At 37.9% G+C, this 14225-nt stretch overlaps 1 protein-coding gene across 1 annotated transcript in view; it reads right to left on the bottom strand.

Annotated features, from left to right (window-relative positions):
- TTN (titin) overlaps window positions 1-14225 on the bottom strand; it is a 237978-nt gene that overhangs the window by 53326 nt on the left and 170427 nt on the right. Inside the window, 22 exon segments of the mRNA XM_063399870.1 lie at window positions 22-321; window positions 437-712; window positions 1775-2077; window positions 2402-2701; window positions 2909-3193; window positions 3303-3623; window positions 3714-6680; window positions 6778-7071; window positions 7211-7510; window positions 7755-8036; window positions 8121-8429; window positions 8544-8846; window positions 8936-9235; window positions 9692-9973; window positions 10093-10395; window positions 10498-10800; window positions 10892-11173; window positions 11261-11411; window positions 12252-12400; window positions 12492-12806; window positions 13488-13787; window positions 13877-14173. Coding sequence (XP_063255940.1) covers window positions 22-321; window positions 437-712; window positions 1775-2077; window positions 2402-2701; window positions 2909-3193; window positions 3303-3623; window positions 3714-6680; window positions 6778-7071; window positions 7211-7510; window positions 7755-8036; window positions 8121-8429; window positions 8544-8846; window positions 8936-9235; window positions 9692-9973; window positions 10093-10395; window positions 10498-10800; window positions 10892-11173; window positions 11261-11411; window positions 12252-12400; window positions 12492-12806; window positions 13488-13787; window positions 13877-14173 — 8922 coding nt within the window.

Below are 14225 nucleotides of genomic sequence, written 5' to 3'. Positions count from 1 at the left end.
TGCTATCAAAAACTGGCATACCAAATGGGTATCTTGCAATCATCTTGCCAGAAGCAAGTGGCTCAGAAATCCCAAAACGATTTTCAGCACGAACACGGAACATATACTCTTCTCCAGGAATGAGTTTTCCAATTCTGCAGCTTGTCTTTGTGACAGATGATAAAGCTGTTACCCAGTCTCCTCGGCTGACATCACATTTCTCAACTACATAGTTCGTAATGTTGCTGCCGCCATCTTCAAGAGGTATGTGCCATGAAAGAGTGCAAGCATCAGCATCTATTTCAGAAATATCAAATGGAGGCTGTGGCGGACCTGGCTTATCTGCATGAAAAAAGAATATTAAGAAAAAAGGGATGAAATAAAATGGCAACTGCTGGAATATAGTAAAACCAGCTTTGTATAAAGCTGGAATGAAAAACAACCAAATGGAACGTACCCATGACTGTCACTCTGATTTTCTGACTATCAGTACCAGAGCTATTTTCTGCAGTAAGAGTGTAAAAATCAGTATCTTTTCTAGTCACATCCTTAATGATAAGAACAGAAGACTTTTCTGCTTTATGCACAGCAAGGCGACTGGATGTAACTACATCTTGATCTCCTTTCAGCCATTTACAGACTGGCTGAGGCTTCCCATATACATGAGCTTCAATTCTCAGTTTCTTTCCAGCTTTAATGTGAACATGATCAGGCATCAGAATCTTAGGTGGAACTGTAAAAAAAAAAACAAACATAGAGGCAAATAAATTTAGCTGCTGTGTCATATTAATTTCCTTTTTCTTATTTTTTCATGTGAAACTTCTCTGCTTCTCTCTTAAGTGGAATAGCCTGTATGAACAACTAGAAAATCTTTAATTTAGGTTTACCTTATGGACAACTTCAGGTTTTGCAGGTGGCAGTACCCATTCCAGACTTACTTTTACATTATTGTACAGTTTATAAGAGAATATTTATGAATTTGGATTGCCTTCACACACATTGATGTAGAGATCTGTGCACTATTAATGCATGAAATATAATTCCTCTTTTTAACAGAAACCTGTTGCTCACTTATTGCTGACCTTCCACAAGAAACATGAAGGGGGAGAAAACAAAAGTTCTTACTGAGATAAACCTTCTTGCACAGTAAGTTTTTCTGTATCCTTGAATTATTTTTCTCCTACTTCTTTTGCACAATATCTTTTTTTTTTTTTTTTTTCCGAAAAGAAACCTGGCAGCATTTTTGGTGTACTTTCTTCCACTGGCTAATTTTCATTCTTCTGTTTCTGTACCTCTCCCTTTTCCTTCCCATGTCCCAAATTAAGAAGATTCTAATCACTTTGCCCTTACCCTACATCTTCCTGTGCCTCAGGAACCCTGCCACCTTAAATAGGTCAACCTGTGCTCCCTGATTTTTGTTTTATATTCTCAACCAACCTTACAATATAAACCACTTATTTTCTCTTACATTAAAACAGCTCCAGCTTTCCCATTTATCTCTCAAACTACTAGTCTGACACTTTTTCATTTAAACTTCATTGAAGGTTTTTATTATTTCTCCCTAATTCTTATCTTTTGGTTTCAACTGAAACCATATCTGAAAAATTATTTAATAATTCTGAATTAATGGTCAGCTCTCATTTTTTTCCGACCTGTCAAAATATTCAGTACAGTTAGCCATAATCCTCCAGATAACTCTATAAAGCAAATGTCTTTCTGTGACTCAAAAACCTGGCTATCTTGTTAATTTAATTATTAAAGCAGTATATTAGATAGTATTTAAATTGTTACTTACTGAGTTGCTCTTTAATTTCATATTCTCCTGTAGCTTCTATTGGCAAACTTACTCCTACAGCATTTCTAGCTGCCACTCTAAAGTTATACTTCTTTCCTTCTTTCAGACCAGCTACAACAATGGAGAGATCTTTAACGACTGAATATTCTGTCCAGCGATCTGCTGGTTGATCATGTTCTTTGTAGCTAACAATGTATCCATCGATTTTAGAGCCTCCATCACGCAGTGGTGGCAGCCAGCCTAAAGTAGCACTATTCTTTGTAATTTCAGTAACTTCAAGTTTTCTTGGTGGATCAGGTTCACCTTTCAGGGGAAAAAAGAAGCATGTTAAACATTGGATTTCCAAGATTTTTTTACTCTTGAATATTGGATGCATTCAAATTCAATAAGGTCAATATAGAAAAGAGCAGAACTCATAATAATTTCAAAGGTACTATAAGTCATGGATCATGTTATTTGAAAGAAACTGACACAGAAATGCTTATGTTTATACTTGAGTAGTTAGAGGCATTGTTTGGTTTAGAGGCACTAATGCAAAAAATGCAAAAAACCTGACTAAAATTAGAGAGAAACAAACAGAAAATGCCCATGGATGCAAACATAAAACATACATAGAGGCATACTCACTTAGAGGATCTGTTGCTAGAACCGGTTTTGGTATGTCACTTGGAACACCTGACCCGTATTCATTCACTGCTGTTACTCTGAAGTAATACTCATTTCCAGGCACAAGGTTTGCTATTTGGAAACTAGTTTTCTTTAGCTCTGCCGTGACTGTTGCCCAGGTCTTCCTGTCAGCCTCCCGTTTCTGCAGGATGTAATGAGTCACTGGGCTACCCCCATCATTCTCTGGAGGTGCCCATGAAAGATGGCAGGACATCTTGGTGACATCTGAAACCTTGAAGTCTGACACAGGTCCAGGAGTATCTATGAAGAAATTTCAATTTATGTTAGTATTTCCTTATTTAATAAGTTAAAACTAAAGGTGGCCAAAAGCCTTCTACATGGAGCGATTTAGGTAAGATTGATAGAGTTATGGCCAAAAACTGCTGCACTTGGGGATCATAAATATTCCTACAAAGAACATCCAAAATAGTTTTAGAATTTTCTTAAGGTACTTCTCTCATTACTTACCCAGAACTCTGACGTTCACAAATACAGCCTTTTCTCCAGCTGCATTAACAAGTGTCAACGAGTATTTGCCAGAGTCATCACGTGTTGAGTCAGGAATGACACAGAAGGCCATAGTGTCAACCAGATCAACTTGTCCTTTTCTGATAACATTATCAACACCCATTCTTCTCCAGGTGACTTTTGGTGCAGGGCGACCCCTAACAATGGCAAAAAGTCTAATAGGGCATCCTGCTCTGACTGTGACTAACTTTCTCATGCTTGCATCCAGCTCAATCTCAGGAGGTTCTGAAAGACAAAGAAATAAAATGCAAAGTTTTTGCACATGAAATAAAATAAGCCTAAAGCAAATAAAGTGCAGTATGCAAACACCCCAAAAGAGGATGGGAGAACTCACCAAGAATTTCTTTGGGAGACACAGCTTCTTTCAATTCTGCTGGTCGGCCAAGACCAACCTGGTTTTGAGCAGAAACCCTGAACTCATATAATTGCTTCTCATCCAGGCTGGTAGCTGTGAATTCTGTATGAATAACTTGAGCAGCAACATTACATCGTTTCCATCCTGCTTCAGGATCAGCACCCTCAACTTTTGGTCTCATCTCCACAACATATCCAATAATTGGAGCACCACCATCGTACACCGGTTTTCCCCAGCCAAGGGTTAAGGAAGTCTTTGTGCTATCAACTACTCTCAAGTTTGTAGGAGGACCAGGTGGTTCTGCAAGACAGTGAAAATTACAGATTAGATCACAGATGTACAATTTAGCAATCTGTTAACATTGAAATAATACAGAAAAATGCGATTTACCTATTGGGTCTTTGGCTATTACAGGTCTTGATGGCAAGCTTGGTTCTCCAAGCCCGACTTCATTTTCAGCACTGACGCGGAACTGGTATTCGTGACCAGGGAAGAGATTAGTAACCTTCTTTCGTCTCTCTGGGATTGGAGTTTTAGTAACAGGAACCCATCTTAGTGACCGTTTCTCTTTCTTCTCTAAAATGTATCCTGTAATTGATTTGCCACCATCATATTCTGGTGGATTCCAAACTACAGTCATCTCTTCTTTGCTGACTCTTGTGACATCTGGAGGGTCAGGGCGTCCAGGTCTATCATATTTCGTTTTTGCGATAATTGGATGTGTTTCTGTTGGTGGACCAGTGCCCATTTTATTCTCCGCACGCACTCTGAATATATATTCATTACCTTCAATAAGGCGTGTCACTTTGGCATAGTTTGTTAGGACAGAGGAAGAATATGTAGACCAAACCATACGCTTGCTTTCACATTTTTCCAGGATGTAGTTCTGTATTTCACAACCACCATCATCTTCTGGAGGATCCCAAGTAACTGTACATCTATCACTTGAAATGTCAGTGACTTTCAAGTTTCGTACGGGACCTGGTTTATCCAAGACAATAACAGTAGCATATGCTACAAAGCTACCGGCTGTATTAGTTGCCGTAATCACATATTTCCCACCATCAGTACGCCTTGATTTTGTGAGAACAAACTTAGATGTGTCAGAAGTGTTTTCAATGCTGACTCTTGGAGATCTGGTGAGATCCGTGGCATCTTTGTCTTTTGTCCATACAACTTCAGGTTGTGGTTTTCCTCTGACTCCAGCCTCAATTCTAATTGTGTCGCCTGCTTTCACAGTTAGAACCCCACTTAACTTCAAATCTAGCACTGGTTTCTGGAGATCTTCCTTCACAACAACTTCAGCTGTTTTTACCCAGTTACTTTCACCAGCCTCATTCTTAGTTTGAACTCGGAATTGGTAAATTTTATTTTCCACACATTTATCTACCATGTAGTGTGTTTCCTTAATGCTGCCTTTGTGAACTCTTTCCCATTCATCTGAATCTTTCAGTTTTCTCTCAACATGATAACTTAAATTGGGACTTCCACCATCATAATCTGGCCTTCTCCATTTCAGATATACAAATGTCTTTCCTTTCTCTGCAATGTGAAGATTTTCTGGCTCTCCAGGCTTGTCAATAGGATTGATAGCAAGAATAGGAGTCTTGGTCTCAATGCAAGGACCTGGACCTATTTTGTTCTCTGCACAAACTCTGAAGAAGTATTCACGGTTCTCTACAAGATTTGCCTTTACTAGTCGTTTAGTAATATCAGAGGAGACAATGGACCATCCTCTCTGATTCGGTTGACGGTATTCTACTATGTAATTTGTAATTTCAGAGCCACCATTATCCACTGGACTCTCCCAAGAGATCATGCAAGAGTCTTTTGTGACATAGCTTATTTTCAAGTTCTGACATGGTCCGGGTCTGTCAAGTACATTAACAACAGCAAAAGCTTGAGCCTGTCCACAGCTGTTCTTTGCTGCTATTATATACTTGCCATGATCAGATCTTTTGGCTTCTTTCACTTGCAGTTCAACATTAGGCAGATCGTGAAGTATTTCAACATGCTTTTCTTGGACTAGTACTTTGCCATCTTTAGACCATGTTATTTCAGGATCTGGTCTGCCTCTTACCTTACCAGTAATACGTATTGTTTGACCTACTCGGACAGTAATTAAGTCTCGACAGGTCACATCTAGGCTTATTTCTGGAGGAGAAAGAATATCTTTTGCAAGTACAGTTTCTGGCAGCTCTCTTGGTTCTCCCTCTCCCACAATGTTAACAGCTTTTATTCGGAACTTATATTCATTTCCTTCTATTAATCCAGGTACTCTGAAAGCACACTGTCTAATGAGTTCATCCTTATTAATCCTATTCCACTGTGTAGTTCCAGTTTTTTGACATTCCACAATGTATCCCAGAATTGGGCTGCCACCATCCTTGAGGGGCTTTGTCCACACAAGATCAGCTGATTCTTTAGTTTTGTCTTTTAATTTTGGATTTATAGGTGGTCCAGGAGGAGTGATAGGACGTGATGCTTTTATTGGATCAGAGCTTGGAGATGGTTTGCTTAAGCCCACCATGTTTTCTGCAAAAACTCTGAATTCATATGTGTTGCCTTCAAAAAGACCAGTGACTCTGTATTTCATATCAAGTATAGGTGTCTTATTGACACGCACCCATTTACCAGATGCTTCCCGACGCTCAAGTATATAACCAGTTATTGGAGTTCCACCATCAGATTTTGGAAGGGTCCAAGACACTGTTGCAGCATTTTCTGTAATATCATAAACAGTTGGTTTACCAGGTGGGGATGGTGGATCAAACATGTATTTAGCAACTGTTGGTTCTGAATCCAGGGGTGCACCGATGCCTATCTTATTTTCTGCACGAACACGGAAAATATATTCACAGCCTTTCTGCAGTCGTGGAACCTTGATTTTTGTGTGACTTGTTCCAGAGCTAACTACTCCCCAAGTTTCTTTCTTTGATTGACGCTTCTCAACAATATAATTTATTATAGGACTCCCACCATCATCTTTAGGAGGGCGCCAAGAAATAACCATGTATTCTGGTGTTACTTCAAGAATATTAATAGGACCAGTTGGTGGGCCTGGAACATCCAAAACCGTAAGGTGCAGAGCCACAGTTTTGCTGCCAGCTGCATTAGATACTGTGAGTAGATATTCTCCTGTATCTTTTCTTACACAGTCTTTGATAGTAAGCACAGTTGAGTAATTGTCAGTCTCAATCTTGTATTTGCCATCAGGTTTGATTTCAGTGTCATCAGTAACCCATTTTGCTGTGGGAACTGGCACACCTCTCATAATCGCTGGAAGGCGCACTGTGGTGCCAGCTTTAACAGTGAGACCTTCAATTAACTTCACATCTAGATCCACAGATGGAGGTACTGAAATTCGAGAAAAATGGAAATTAATTTTTCAAGGCAAATGCTTATAGAAAAAGAGAAAAAAATCTGTGAAAAAACATGAAAAACCAAAATTTACCTAGTTTTTCTTGACACTCTATTGGTATAGTTGTATCTGGAAGGCTAAGACCAACAATGTTTTGAGCTCTCACACGGAATTTGTATATTTTTCCTTTCTGTAGGCCTGTAACAACACAGTCTAGCATAGGGACTGTCTGGAACTTTGTCCATTCATCTGCACCGTCTTCTTGATATTCCACCAAATACCCAGTTATCTCAGCACCACCATCACGATCTGGTCGATTCCAAACAAGGGAAACTTCAGTCTTGTCAACATCTACGTGATGCAGATTCTTTGGTGGCCCTGGAGGATCTTTTAAAATACAAAACCAAATGATTACTAGGATGAAAAATCTGTGGTATCAGTGTATCATGTTCATAGCAACAGGACAACCTCAAAATTACCAAATCCCATATGAAGAAAACAAATCATATAACTGAAAAACACTTACGCAGGGGATCTATAGCTTTGATAGGCTTAAGTGTTTCCACATATGGACCTCTACCATACTGATTCTCAGCTGCCACTCGGAAGAGATACTGAGTGCCTTCCATCAGATATTTAGCCATATGACTGCGTTTCTTGGAGGATGATGAGATGGCTACCCACTGTGCAGAAGCTACATCTTTCCTCTCCACCACATAGTTGGTAATCACAGAGCCGCCATCATCTTCTGGTTCCATCCAAGTGAGATAGCAAGAGTCACTTCTAACATCACTGACATTCAGATTTCTGGGTGGACCAGGCTTATCTAACAGTGGAAAAAAAAAATCCCTTACTTATTTGGTAACCAAAGCATTTCTTAGAAAACTGTAAATTTCAAGATAAACTATATTATGTTTTACGTAATTTTTAGTCCTTTTCCTATTTTTTAATATTTGCATAAAAATACAAATATAGCTTGGTTTACTGATATTTTTCAGAAATTCCTTTATTTCTTAAACTCCAATTATAGAGTAAAAAGATATTATATAGAAAGAACACAAAAAGATTACCTAAGACCACAACTTTTACTGAAACTGTCTTTGAACCAGCTGGGTTTTCAACTGTCAGGGAGTACATTCCACCATCTTCATGGACAGTGTTACGGATTTCAAGCTTGCTACCAACTCCGGTAATTTCAATATCAGCTTTGGGTGAGACCTCATGATCTTCTTTCTTCCAAGTTACTTTTGGGAATGGAACACCTTTAATAACAGCACTAAGTCTCAGGGTATCTCCAGCTTTTACATGCTGTTCTCGGGCCATATTAGCATCAAGTATTAACTCAGGAGGTTCTGGAATCAAAAATACAAGTTTTTACAAAATGAGGAAAAAGAAGTCAGTTCTTAGATAAACTTATCTGATTTTTTTAAACTCACCAAGCCTATCCTTTACTTCTACTGGATCAGGAACATGCGCTGGATCAGATTCGCCTGCTGCATTGACTGCCTTGACCCTGAATTTATAGGTTAATCCCTCAGTAAGACCAGTGACTTTGTAGTTTGTTTCAGGACAAGAATCTGCTGTAAGATTAGCCTGTTTCCATTCTTCATCTCCAACTTTCTGATACTCTATAAGGTAGCCAATTATCTTGCCATTACCATCATGGCGTGGTGGTTGCCAAGATAAATCAACTGAATTTTTAGTTTTATCTACTGCTTCTGGATTAACAGGTGGACTTGGTTTGGCTGTTAAAAAAAAAAAAAAAAAAAGGGAGAAAAAAAGAGAAACTATTAGAATAATTTTCTAACTGAAACTGAGTGCATTAAAATTTCAATGAGAAATGAAATGTGATACTTTACCGATTGGATCTCTAGCGAAAATTGGCTTTGATGGTGGACTAGGATCACCAACACCAATTTCATTTTCTGCTGAAACACGGAATTCATACTGACAGCCTTCAAGGAGATCAGGTACTTTGAACTTTGTACCAGGGAAAATTGGGTCTTTGGTAGCTTTGACCCATCTTGTAGCCATTGTTTCCTTCTTTTCCACAATGTAGTTTGTTATTGGCTTGCCTCCATCATATGGTTTATTCCAAACCACTACTGCAGAGTCTTTGGTTACATCCTTAACGATTGGTTGCTCAGGTGCATCAGGAACACCTGGGATGATGAGAAAAAAAGAGTGTATGAGCATTACAAACAGAATAAAGATTGGAGTATCCAAATAAAATTGAAAACGAAAATCTTACGGAAACGGTCCTTGGCTTTCATCTCATCAGAGATGAGAGGATCGCTTATGCCATAAAGATTTTCAGCATAAATTCGAATTTGATATTCTCTTCCTTCAAGCAGCTTGGGAATTTTGCATGTTGTCTTCACTGTGGAAGATGTAACTGGCATCCACAAGTCTTTGTGTGTATCCTTCTTCTCAATTATGTAATTTGTAATTTCACTGCCTCCATCATCTAATGGAGGTTTCCAGGAAACTACCATATGATCTTTAAAGACTTCATCAAATATAACTGGGCCTACTGGAGGTGATGGGCGATCTGTTTAAGAAAGAATAAACCATACCCATGCTTTTTTATGAACTCCACAAAACAACATAGATTACATATGGTCAATACAGCAAATACAGTATAAAATTAGAAACTTGACATCACAGTTAAAATAAGGAATCAAGATTTCAGGGCTATTCCTCTGTAATACATGTTTGACATACTGGAATTAATTCCTTAATGCTTATAATGTATCTGGTGATTAACATTTTCTACAGTGTTGATATTCTCTAAATGCATGTAGAGACATTAAATTATTCATGCTGAATAATCTAATTCAGAGTTAAATATGTGCTCAAAATGAATGGCTTTTCAGTATAACTGAGAATGCAGTAAATTGAATTATCATAATGAAGAACACATTTCAATACCTGAATTTTAGAAAACTCAATGAACTCTAATCACTAATAAAAATCACAGACAATATTGTTGTTTAGTAAAACCTACCAACAACATTAACTTGACAAAATCCTTTTCTTGATCCTGTGCTGTTCTCTACAGTAACACAATATTTTCCTGTGTCTTCACGGACAGATTTTAGTATCCCCAAACAAAGAGTTGTAGGAGTTGTCTTGATCTTTATTCTGTCATCTTCTTTCACAACAATATCATCCTTTAGCCAAGTAACCTTTGGTGCAGGTTTGCCTGAGTAACGTCCAGTCAAGCTGAAAGCTTCACCGACTCGGACAATAAGCTTGTCTCTAAAGTCAAGGTCAAGTGTGGGAGGAGCTGAAAAGACAATGTCAAAATACACAATGCCCACAAATATCAGCAATATTAATATGAAAAAGTAAGGAATCAGTAAATGTAATTACTATTTTCAAAAGAAATATGAAAAAGAAACATACCGAGTTCGTCCTTGCACGTGATTGGTTTAGTGCAAAATGATGGCTTGCCTTGCCCCACAATATTGCAAGCACTCACACGATATTCATAGGTGTCACCCTCTTTCAAGCCTTCTACAGTGAATTTCCTGTCAAGCATTTTCTCCTTTGTAACTTTGTGGAATTTGTCTTTTCCAATGAGACGGCTCTCTAGAACGTACATGGTGATATCTGAGCCTCCATTATATTTTGGAGGGTTCCAAGTCAGTGTAACCGAGTTCTTGGTAACTGCTTTTACTTCCAGGTCTTCTGGACGGTCAGGAACAGCTGTGAATAATAAAAATATGGTGGATTAATTTTTCTGCATATTCAGAATCTTCCAGTGTACTAATCTCATATGACAGCTATCCAAACCAAAAATATTCTTACTTATTGGGTCTCTAATGAGAATCTCTTTTGTTGTTTCCGTGAAAGGACCCATGCCAATTATATTCTCAGCTGCAATGCGGAAAAAGTAGGCTTTCCCCTGAATGAGTCCCTGAATAGTAGCATTCTGCCTTGTAACTGTGTAGGTCACTGGAGTCCAAGCTCTATGGTCAGATTCACGTTTTTCAATTATATAGTTGGTAATAGGAGAACCACCATCATCTTCTGGAGTAAACCATGACAATTTACAAGAGTCATTGGTTAGATTCTCTGTAAGCAGTGGCATTCCAACTGGGCCTGGCACATCTGAAAGCAAAGAAAAAGATGGAGTATTCAAGCATACATGCTGCATCTTATGAAAGTGTACTTGTTCACAAGCACCAAAGCTGCTATTTACCTAGCACATCAACAATAATTGTCTTCTTCCTCTCACCACCATCATTTTTAGCAAGAAGAGTGTATAAACCCTGGTGACTCCTTTTGCAATTCCTGATGACTACAGAAGAGCTAATAGCTGTTTCTTCAATTTTGGCTTCTTCAGGCAAGGCTTGCTCATCCCTGCTCCAAGTCACTGTTGGAGGTGGTTTTCCTGAGACATATGCTATGATCCGAATTACTCCTCCAGCATGAACAACAATTCTGTCCCTGACACTTGCATCCAAATTAATATCAGGAGCCACTGAGGGAAGAGAAAAGAAAGGTAAATGATTTCTTTTTCTTACTTTGAGTTAGAGGCACTAAAAATGTAAAGCAAGATGATAAATACCAATTCTGTCCTTCATTTCAATAATGTCTGTAACTTCTCCAGGCTCTCCGATGCCAGCAGCATTTACTGCTCTAACTCTAAATTTGTAAAAACAACCTTCTTTTAATCCTGCCACAACGAACTTGGTTCCTCTAATTTCTTTATCTTTTACCTGGAAAAAAAACATTGTAACATCAGATAAAGATATCAATTTCTTTGCAGAGTTTGAAACAAATCTTACACTAGATCTTATTTCAGATTTACAAGCACACAGATATATTAATCATACATGGATCTAGCTCACACAGAATCAGTCAGAAATTTTTAAAGAAATATATGTCATGGACCTACAAGCAATTCTGAAGATTCATCTTTTTCCTAACATATTCTAACATAGAAGGTTGTTCGAATTTAGCAATTACAATTGTCTGGTCTCAGAAGAATTACTAGTATTTTTGGACACATAAACATGTAAGTGAGACCAACAAAAAAAAAGGAATTCAGTTCTTTTCTTTTCAAAACCTAATATAAAGTCTGTTTACCTGGAAACAGTATAGGAAATGTAGGTCTTACTTAAAATGAACCCATATATTTATGGAGATATAAAAAAATAGCCAAGGTGTGCACCAGTTAAATTTTCAGTAATGCACTACTGAAAAAAATGTAGAAACATAGGAGTTGTAAAAACTTTGGCATTGTCTCATACCAGTGAGGGTTACTTTTCTGACAGTTCCAACTTAGTCTTCAGTGTTTTTTTATCTCATATTACCTACATATTTTCCCACATCTTTAAATAAAATTTATAAAATTCTGCATCTAGTAATTGCAAAATTAACTTCATATTGATAAAGGGCAAGCTTGGTCTTGTATTTTAAACCTATGAAGATAATTACAGTGGAAACTTTTAGAAAATAACTCCAACAGCAAATATTTTTAAAGATTTTTCTTTTCTGGAGTAATTGATATTGACACACAGAGAGAAGTGCAGATTCTGTAATGGTTTTCCACCTACCCGTTCCCATTCCTCCTTTCCCTCTTCTTTAAACTCAACAATGTAGCCAGTGACTCTAGAGCCACCATCCTTTATTGGTGGAGTCCACTCCAAGTCTACTGAAGACTTTGTCCAGTCAGTAACTTTTGGTACAGGAGGGCCAGGTGGGGCTGAAAAATATCATCATACAGCATAACAATGTATTATATGTTCTTATTTGAATATTTTAAAATTCAGAAAAAAAATAATTTAAAAGTTTACCAATAGGATCTCTAGCAAGTGCTGGATCGGATGGCATGCTCGGTGGGCCAACACCAGCCGCATTGATAGCTGAAACTCGGAACTGATATTCAGAGCCTTCAATAAGGCCTGTAACTTTGTATGAAACCCCCAGCGTCATAGGCTTGATAGGATCTCGGTTCACCCTGGTCCATCTCTTTCCAGTGGTCTCTTTGCGCTCCAACCAGTAACCAGTAATAGGAGAGCCACCATCATGTTCTGGCTCTTCCCAGTTTACTGTCATTGAGTCACGTGTTATACTGCTAACTGTTGGCTTGTCAGGAGGTCCAGGGACAGCTGAGGGAAAAAAATTCACACATAGTTTGTAAAAAAATATGCCAAAGATACACAGAAATAGCTTGAGTGCAAAAGAGCTATGCACTCACACCGTCACTACTGCACTAGGTAGTTAGCCATCTGCACAAGATTTCTTTCCTTATTCAGTTTCTCACCCCTGTTCAGGTACATATAACTCTGTGAAAAATGAAATACCTTCGCCCAAATAAAAACTGCCAAAAATTATTTTTTGCTAGCCTTTTGGGATCACTACCTCATTTTAGTGCCCAGCCTAACATTTGCTGTTTTAAGAACCATTTCTTCTTGCGAGTCTGACATTCCTCCTATGTCTGAGCTATTCTGCCTAATTTATGAACTGAAAAACTGAATGATTCTTTCTGGTCTATGAAGTTAATAATGTCTCAAATACAATAGAATAACCTGAATCTTATCAAATAAACCCTTATTTGTATATTTAAGCCTTTAAAATATTGAAATTGTATTTTAATATAACAAGAGGAGGGAGAAAAATATTTTAAGCACTACACATGCTTTTAAGAATCAGGTACTACTGCTAAAACTCTTCAAGCTATTCTAGAAAACTTAGTGAAGAGAGAAAACAGCAGTGGTATTTAACAGATGCTGTACGCGTACCAGCATATGGAAACAACTGACATAACTTGAAAGCTTATTTTTACTTACTGAAACGGTTTCGTGCTGTTTCTGGCTCACTATCCAAAGGTTCTCCAATACCATATTTGTTTTGTGCCATAATGCGGAACACATATTCATGGCCTTCCATCAGCTTGGGAACAGTGAATATGCATTCCTTAGGCTCATTAGTGACAGGCACCCATGTCTTCCTATTTGCTTCCTTTTTCTCTATGACGTAGTTTGTAATCTTAGAACCACCATCATCTAATGGAGGAAGCCATGAAATTGTCATTTTGTCGGCCAAAATGGATTCAAATTTAATAGGTCCTACTGGAGGTCCAGGACGACCTAAAAAACACATTTTAAGAAAGAAGAATTAATCAAGTATCAAACAAATGCTATTAATTAATGCAATTGTAAGAGCTCTTGATATGTACCCAGAACATTCAGCCGCATCTCCTTTGAAGCAGTTCCCAGGTTATTTACAGCTGTTATAGTATATAAGCCTGTATCATTTCTGCGAGACTGTTGGATCAATAGAGTGCAAGTATTTTCATCAACGATCTTGTTGACATGTTGATCATACACCACTGGTGATTTGTCATCTGGTTTCTTTGGAGAAGCTTTGAGCCATGTTAATGTGGGGAAGGGTACACCCTTTATCTTGGCCACAATTTTAACATCTGTTCCTTCTTCAACTTCCATAAATTCTTTGAGCTCAATAGATGGTGGACCTGCAACAAAAAATTGAAAAAGTAGCATACAAAAATACTTCATAATTTTAAA

The sequence above is a fragment of the Prinia subflava genome, chromosome 6 (assembly GCF_021018805.1).
Source record: "Prinia subflava isolate CZ2003 ecotype Zambia chromosome 6, Cam_Psub_1.2, whole genome shotgun sequence".
Lineage (NCBI taxonomy): Eukaryota > Metazoa > Chordata > Aves > Passeriformes > Cisticolidae > Prinia > Prinia subflava.
The sequence above is the reverse complement of the archived record's forward strand: the minus strand, read 5'-3'. Positions and strand labels throughout refer to the sequence as shown.